Source organism: Liolophura sinensis, chromosome 6 (genome assembly GCF_032854445.1).
Source record: "Liolophura sinensis isolate JHLJ2023 chromosome 6, CUHK_Ljap_v2, whole genome shotgun sequence".
Taxonomy (NCBI): Eukaryota; Metazoa; Mollusca; class Polyplacophora; order Chitonida; family Chitonidae; genus Liolophura; species Liolophura sinensis.
In genome coordinates, this window is record NC_088300.1 from 6,358,876 (window position 1) to 6,367,800 (window position 8,925).

Genomic DNA, 8,925 nt, shown 5'->3' on the forward strand with positions numbered 1-8,925 from the left:
TCTTTCACCTGTATTTTAGAGCAGTGTTTGCGTGAGGAACAAAAGCCAGTATTTGCTGCTCTCTCCTCCCGACAAACCGACTGTCTGGACTCGCTGGTGAAAGTCTCGGCTGTTGTCAGTCAGATTATCTCCCCTGATATGATCAAACGCCACTGTGTACGTCTGTTGAGTGGTAAGTAGTTAATAATAGTAGTTGTAATCTTTGTGCTACATGACTGTAACAGAAACATTTTGAGCCATACTTTGACAAAGTGATACAAATTTACGCTCTGAACGTTTGTTTTCATTAAATTGTCTGTCTTCATGGGTAGATTGATTTTCTGAGCATGGCAGAGCAGCTCCTTGCACCTACCACCATGTAATTGGTAAGCTTGGTAGGCATGACCCTCTAGTGGTGTCTGTGAAGGACCATTTGCCAGAGGGCAGGAGATTAGATGGTTACTATACTTTTGTGTAAGATGTGGTGTTTGTGTTGGGGCAGCTTTAATCCCTGACAGTCTGGGGAAGAAGAGGAAGGAGAGTCAGTGTTTACTGGAGATGGACCTGTTCAGCTACCTGACCGTGCTGACCATGACTCTACCCAGCCTCCATAGCGACGCCCAACTCTTCTCCATCAACACCATCCCTATGGGTGGCCTGAATGACCTGCACGCTCTACATCTCACCCTAACTGCACACCTGGTACAGATCATACTGCAGCATCAGCCAACAGGTAAGACAGACCCCTCTTGCCCACATCATAAATTTGTCCTTAGATTGCCATTGACTTCTCACTTCTGACAATAAGAACCTGGCCTGTGCTCTCATCTGAAGGTTTATTGGCCTTCCAAAGCAGTCATGGGTTACTTTGAAGATTATAAATAGTTCACAGGTAATGGGAAATTTGTGGACCTTTCATTTTTTTTCATTTTTGGTAATATTTATTAGAATATCAACTGATGAACATTGATGGATTGGTGCATTGAACAGGCTAGTACCAATTTATATTGAGTTTCTGACACTGAAACAACTCTCTCAAGACCAGTGGAAATACTAGCTCATTGAGACAAGTTCATGCCTCACTGTTTGCAATTTGCTTGTTGTGGCAGAAGCTCGATATTAATAGATGTATTCCTTGACAGTGATGGCAGTTTGAGGTTATCATTATTTGAATGTGTATGTACAGAGGGAGACAGCATGGAAACTGAGAGTGACCCCCAGGCTGAGGCTTTCGCCCAAGTCTACTGTAAACTGAGGTCTCAGGCAGGGTGAGTACTGTGTTAAGTATGGTGACCAGGTCACTGGAGGAATCTCCAGTGTGGGTGGGTGTGTGAAAGTAGTTCATTGTACAATCTTTCTAAATGACTTGTGTTCTCATTTTTCAATTGGTCTGCAGTCCCTGTCAAGCAGGCAAATCTACTGCAGCAGGCAACTCTAACAGTTGTATTGACTGATTTAAATGCATCCGTATAAGTGTGTTGGCTGTCCTAATCAAAAGTAGCAATTGTTACATGGTAAGTCCTGTCACTGCCTTGTGTCAGAATAATGAAGCGTTCCATGGCTTGACTACAACAACCAGCTGTTCACAGTGACAGTACATTACTGATTTTCATCACCTCAGCTCTTAGTGGTGTTCTACACAGAAACTAGAACTTTTGAAAGCATTTGATGTTTTTGCCATTGTGGAAACATTAGAGTGTGTTTTGTGTTTGTTTCAGTTTGCCATGTGTGGAGGACTTGATTCCGTGGCAGGTTTTTCACTATGTGAAGGAAGCTTGCTTGCCCTTCCTGCGCTCAGCCGCGCTCCTCTTCCACTTCCTCACGGGTGTCCCTCCACCGCAGGAGCTGATGGGTAAGTGTGTCGCCAGGTGAAAGAGGTTTGCTTGCCCTTCCTGAGTTCAGCCACGCTCTCTTCCACTTCCTTACGGGTGTCCCTCCCCCTCAGGTACTGATGGGTAAGTGTGTCGCCAGATGAAGGAGGCTTGCTTGCCCTTCCTGCACTCAGCCATGCTCTTCTTCCACTTCCTCACGGGTGTCCCTTCCTCTCAGGTGCTGATGGGTAAGTATGTCGCCAGATGAAGGAGGCTTACTTGCCCTTCCTGCGCTCGGCCGCACTCCTCTTCCACTTCCTCACGGGTGTCCCTCCACCGCAGGAGCTGATGGGTAAGTGTGTTGCCAGATGAAACAGGCTTGCTTTCCCTTCCTGTGCTCAGCCACACTCCTCTTCCACTTCCCCACGGGTGTCCTTCCCCCTCGGGTGCTGATGGGTAAGTGTGTCGCCAGATGAAGGAGGCTTGCTTGCCCTTCCTGCGCTCAGCCGTGCTCTTCTTCCACTTCCTCACGGGTGTCCCTTCCCCTCAGGAGCTGATGGGTAAGTGTGTCGCCAGATGAAGGAGGCTTGCTTGCCCTACCTGCGCTTAGCCACGCATCCCTTCCCCTCAGGAACTGATGGGTAAGTGTGTCGCCAGATGAAGGTTTGCTTGCCCTTCCTGAGCTCAGCGGTGCTCCTCTTCCACTTCCTCAAGGGTGCTTCTCCCACTTAGGAGCTGATGGGTAAGTGTTTCACCATGTGAAGGAGGCTAGCTTGCCTTTCCTGCGCTCCTCTTCCACTTCCTCTCGAGTGTCCCTCCTGTGTAGCGGATGGGTAAGTATTTCACCATGTGAAGGAGGTGAGTTTGCCTTTTCTGCATTTAGCCTCTCTCCACTGTCTACCTTTGATGTGATGACAGTGTGACCTGTGTTATGATAATTCTCCACTGTCTGCCTCTGTTATGATGACAGTGTGACCTGTGTACCTGTGTTATAATAACTCTCCACTGTCTACCTTTGATGTCATGACAGTGTGGTTTGTGTACCTGTGGTGTGATAACTCTCGACTGTCTGCCTTTGATCTGATGATAGTGTGATCTGTGTATCTTCAGAGCCATGCAGTGTATCTCAGGAACAGGTGACAATCTGTGGTTACCTGTCTCTCCCCACATCTTTACTGAGTCTCTTCACTGAGCAAGGGGATGTGATCACCTCACTTATATCAAGGTAGGAAGTATTTCACATATACTTTTTTGCCACGTCACACACCAAACAGATGATGAGTTATCACTTGATGAATGAGATATTCATGAAGCCCAGCTCAGTTGTAAAAAGGCTGAAAAGATAGATGTATATGTATATTATGCAGTAGGTCTATAGGTAATGCCCACAACACAAAGAAAAGTTACACCATATATTATACATGAGTAACTTCATTTGATTTATCATAAATTTACATACAGCTTGAAACATGGAATTTTTCCAAAAGAAAATGTTTACTGACAAAAACATTTGAGATATTTGTTGGATCATCATGAACAGGCAGTGTGTCATGTATATTGTGCTAAATCTTCATGATCTTGAAGATTTGTTTTATTTCTGCTGGTATAGTCTGACTTGTGTCTGACACTGATCTTATTTTCACCTTTACGTCTAGATGGTGTAGCAGCCCTGTGTTGAAGGCTTATATGGCAAAGAATGGGAAGGACATGCCCAGGTATCCGTTACCTGTCAAACAGCTCGTCCCCCTGCCACATGATTACAGTGACCTAATTAATCAGGTGTCCACCTTCACGTAAGTACTGGATGTCCTACCACCGCTCCTTGGAAGAGGAGTCAACAGGCTCTTCAAATCTCTCTCAGAACATTCACAATGCAGACAGATTCCACTATTAACTTGCATAGATGGTTCGTATATAAATGCATACCAGAATATTTTCAGGCAGGTGATACAATGCGATTTATTTCTTTAGTACAGCATTGATCAAAAGTCAAAAATAAATACTTAACCCTTTACTGAACTGCGTGCATAGTGTTAAACTGGTACACATAGTGTTAAACTGGTACATAGAGTGTTAAACTGGTACATAGAGTGTTAAACTGGATATAAAACAGTGAAAGTACCAGGTGAGGTCAACTAATGATACCTGAGAAAAAATGTAGTATCTGGTATATGACATGGCAGACGCTGTGGTAGCTCAAGGTGAGTTTGTGTTGTAGGTGCCCCAAATCTGAGGGAGATGACAGCCGTGCCCCAACCATGTGCCTGGTGTGTGGTCAGATGTTGTGCTCTCAGAGCTACTGCTGTCAGACCGAGCTACACGGGAGCACTGTTGGAGCGGCTACCGCCCACACGCATTCCTGCGGGCTCGGCACAGGCATTTTCCTCAGGTCAGATCACATCTGAAGAATTATCATGTTTTGTATAATTCCACAACCATTTTACCCATAAAACAAAATAATACCTCTAAATAAAATTTTACTTCTGAATAACGCTGCTAACATTTCAATATCTTTAAATATGAATATAGTAATGATCAATCTGCAGATGATGAAATCACTGTATGAACTGAGGGTGTTTATTTTTGACAGAGTAAGGGAATGTCAGATTCTGCTGCTGTTTGGGAAGACTAAGGGTTGTTTCTTCCCTTCTCCATACCTGGATGATTATGGAGAAACAGACCAGGGGCTCAGGTAAATATCACTACTACACCCTCGTACTTCAGCTGTTCTTCACATGTACATTTGGTGTATGTGTACATGTACCGGTACCAAATAACTACTTCAGCTGAGAGAGATACTAGTCTTAATTTTTTAAAAATGTTTCTGTATATATATTATAGTGTACATGTCTCTTTCTATTTAATGAGTGTAACTATTAAAAGTGTGATAAAAACCAAGATTTTTGGTAATTTTGTGTAGATCTTGTGTTACATGGCATGAACCTTGTGTTCTTTCATGTGTTCAATTCTATCAAGACTGAAAACGATAACTTTATTGTATGAGGTCCTCTTAAGATGTGTGAAAAACATGTTGATACTGTGTAAATTGGTAATGCTTTAGGAAAGGTATTTTGAAAGGTATCTCAACTGTTGTGTCAGGTCCCAAATGCTCATGTATGTGAAATAACAACGTGACTTAAGATAGGTCGGTCAGTCTTGAATTGTATGGCCACTAGCCACGGGGACCAACTCCATACCACCAATTGCGTATATGTCAAGCTTTAGTATACGATGCACAGCACATTCTAATGATAAAGCATCTGTGTTACAAGCATGATGTAGTGTGTACAAGTACTTCATGGTAATGCATCTAGTGTGGAGAAAAATTTCATAAAAACGTCGGTAATTATTTTCAGCCCAAAAGCCAAGAGCAGAGACTTTTGTCTGAGTCTTCCCATCACTGGAACTTCCCTCAGTGAGAGAGATTATGAACCGTAATTTTTCTTCCTCATGCAAATTATAGGTGTGAAGGAATATTATGGAGCTGAATATTATAATTATAGAAATATGTAAAGATGTGTTTGCTGGTTTGACTAGTGTCAAGACCAAAAGTACTCATGTGTTGGTTATACTAATGTTTGTTCTGCAGGCGAGGTAACCCTCTTAAGTTGTCCCCGGAGCGGTACAGGAAGCTACACAAACTCTGGCTGTCCCACGGAATCCCTGAGGAGATAGGCCATCAGCTGGAATCCAACAATAGTCTCATGGGAATAGAGTGGCAGCATCTATGATGCTGGTGGCTGTTAGTGTCATGTACTGTACATAACAGATCATCTAGTCTCAGGGCTGAAGCCTAGACCCATATACTGTAGAGTGACTATATCCTCACAGCATTATCCTGTCCTTCGGGATTGAAGCCTAGACCTATATACTGTACAGTGACTATATCCTCACAACGCTATCTGGCCCTTCGGGATTGAAACCTGGACCCATGTCCTGTACAGTGACTATATCCACACCATGAAGTCTCTAATCCTTCAGGACTGAAGCCTAGACTCATGTACTGTACAGTGACTATATCCAGACAACGCTATCCAATCCTTCAGGACTGAAGCTTAGACCCATACACTGTACAGTGACCATATCCACACAGCAGAGTCTCTAATCCATAAAGGCTGAAGACCCAGAGACCCATATACTGTATAGTGACAATATCCTTCAGGGTTGAAGCCTTGGACTGTACAGTGACTATATCCACACAGCAGTCCCTGATCCTTCAGGGCATTAGCCTAGACCCGTATACTGTACAATGACTATATCCACACAGCAGAGTCTCTGGCCCTTCAGGGCTGAAGCATAGATCCATATACTATACAGTGACTATATCCACACAGCATAGTCTCTGATCCTTTAGGGCTGAAGTCTAAACCCATATACTGTACAGTGACAGTATCCATACAGCAGAGTCTCTGGCCCTTCAGGGCTGAAGCCTAGACCCATATACTGTACAGTGACCATATCCACACAGCAGAGTCTCTGGCCCTTCAGGGCATTAACCTAGACCCGTGTACTGTACAATGACTGTATCCACACAGCAGAGTCTCTGGCCCTTCAGGGCTGAAGCCTAGACCCATATACTGTACAGTGACTATATCCACACAGCATAGTCTCTGATCCTTTAGGGCTGAAGTCTTAACCCATATACTGTACAGTGACAGTATCCATACAGCAGAGTATCTGGCCCTTCAGGGCATTAACCTAGACCCGTGTACTGTACAATGACTGTATCCACACAGCAGAGTCTCTGGCCCTTCAAGGCTGAAGCCTAGATCCATATACTGTACAGTGACTATATCCACACAGCAGAGTCTCTGGCCCTTCAAGGCTGAAGCCTAGACCCCTGTACAGTGACTATATCCACACAGCATAGTCTCTGGCCCTTCAAGGCTGAAGCCTAGACCCATATACTGTACAGTGACTATATCCACACAGCATAGTCTCTGATCCTTTAGGGCTGAAGTGTGAACCCATATGCTGTACGATGACAGTATCGACACAGCAGCCTGTGATCCTTCAGAACCACAGCAAAGACTGCTGCTGCCAAAACGCATAGTTGAATTATGATTGAGATTGAGATCTCCCATGGAGTGATGACAGGCACTCCTATCTGAGGCTGGCAAATGTCATTAACCAGTGTGGGTCTGTTCTCCATATGTGATTCCTTGTAAACACCCTTTTAATGAAACACTCCATTCTTTTCTTATTTCTTTCCTTTGTTTTATTATTATTATTTTTTTGTTGTTGTTTTTGGGCCGTGAAGAAAACGTGCCTGATTTGACAAGTGGATTATATTGTATGGGTATAACTATATTTGTGTACAGTATACAGTATGTAGTCATACATCTACTTGTACTTTATACATGTACTGAGTTACTGCTGTCCCAACCTTTAGACTTATTTCAGACCATTGGATATCTTGAATAAAGAACAACGTATTCATTTAAACAGTTCACAGCATTCTCATCTTCACTTACAGTTTTAACCATTAAGAATGAGTGTTTTTGCTTTGTCAAATGCCCTAAGCTTCCTTCTTACCTTGACTAGTAAATAGTTTTTATAAGTTCCTGAAACCAAGCCATTGTGGCCTCCTGAACACATTATTATCATGCAGAAGTCTTAACTAAACTGTCATAAATAGTAATGTAGACTTCCAATAAGCTTTGGGATCTGTAGGGAAAATCAAGGATTCAGAACAGTTCAGGTGGTGTTTATATTTAGCTTTAAAAGTATGGTGGTTTTACATTCTATTTTTAGCTTTGATATACTGAACTTGCAGGCTGAAGTACATGGCATAAATTTTGTCAAAAATACTGTATTTCACCTATAGTTTGGCCCATAAATATGCACTTTCAGAAGTACATAAAGGCCGTAAAATGAAACTGTTGATGCCAACACTTCAGTTTTTCTGCTATCAAACTTCACAAAAAATCTCTTATTTTGAGCACATCACTCAAAGGAATGCATTCACATGATGAACTCCCCAGTCCAGCTCTGCATTCACATAATGAGTTCGTCATGCGAGGGATGCATTCACCTAATGCCAAGTGTCAGCTACAGAGTTTTGGGCTTAGTAATATGGTTACAAAATTTTCATGTTCAAGGCCACATTTTATATTTCGCCACAGCTGTCTGATATGAAGACAACTGAGTGTTTTACTGTATATTATGACTGTCCATCTGCATCTAATGTATGGCAGGATGGTTTTTTTTTGGGTTTTTTTTTATCAGTGTGTTTACAATTTCTTTCTGTTGTCATTATACTTGGTAGATATATGGCACACTCAGGTTGAAAATAGTGGAAACTTTGCATGAATTTGTATTTTACATGTACAATAAAAACCATACATGTATTGGTTATATACATATATAAGTATATACATATAAAGTATTATAGTCTTGTTTATATAATTGGCATGAGCATTTTCAAAGTAGTTTTGTATAATCCTTATTATATTTGTGGACACTTGGTGTCCATGAAGACGTTTAGTACACCTGTGTGTGTATATATATATATATATATATATATATATATATATATATATATATATATATATATACACACATTACTACATATCCTCTTATTGTAATTAAAAGTGTGAGAAATTGATTCTGATCTAGACAACTGTGACAGACAAGTTCAGGCAGATACAGGTGTAAATGATGCAGCTCCTTGTCATACAAAGCCAGTGAGTCACATATGTTCCAGTGGATACAGGTTTGAATGATGCTGATCCTTATCACACAGATCCAGTGAGTCACACATGATCAGGTGGATACAGGTTTAAATGATGATGCTCTTTGTTATACAGAGCCAGTGAGTCACACATGTTCAGGTGGATACAGGTGTAAGTGATGCTGCTTTTTGTTCATATACAAGCAATAATCCAGTGCCATCAAAGTCAATCACAGAGACTGCTACATTTTTGCCTCAGCTGAAGTTTGTCCACAGAGAGGAAGTCTCCTTTTCTGCTTCAGCAGACGGTTTGGCCTATACCTGTACAGAGGCAGTGTTTTGTCAGACTTATGGACATGTCCTTTCAGCAGACTCCGCTGTTACATTATTACAGCAGCAATTCATATGAAGTGGGATGTTAATTAAATTAAATGTGTGGCACATGTGTTCGTGGTACTTCAG

General features: G+C 42.1%; 1 protein-coding gene across 2 annotated transcripts in view; it reads left to right on the forward strand.

Annotated features, from left to right (window-relative positions):
* Positions 1 to 8,216, forward strand: part of LOC135469028 (E3 ubiquitin-protein ligase UBR2-like) — a 39,344-nt gene extending 31,128 nt beyond the window's left edge. For both annotated transcript variants that reach the window (XM_064747544.1, XM_064747545.1), the window contains exons 39-47: positions 20 to 172; positions 482 to 712; positions 1,166 to 1,247; positions 1,698 to 1,831; positions 2,901 to 3,015; positions 3,446 to 3,583; positions 4,009 to 4,179; positions 4,381 to 4,482; positions 5,380 to 8,216. In XM_064747544.1, coding sequence (XP_064603614.1) covers positions 20 to 172; positions 482 to 712; positions 1,166 to 1,247; positions 1,698 to 1,831; positions 2,901 to 3,015; positions 3,446 to 3,583; positions 4,009 to 4,179; positions 4,381 to 4,482; positions 5,380 to 5,521 — 1,268 coding nt within the window. In that variant the 3' untranslated portion in view covers positions 5,522 to 8,216. The remainder of the gene's footprint in view (positions 1 to 19; positions 173 to 481; positions 713 to 1,165; positions 1,248 to 1,697; positions 1,832 to 2,900; positions 3,016 to 3,445; positions 3,584 to 4,008; positions 4,180 to 4,380; positions 4,483 to 5,379) is intronic.
* The last annotated feature ends 709 nt before the right edge of the window (positions 8,217 to 8,925 follow it).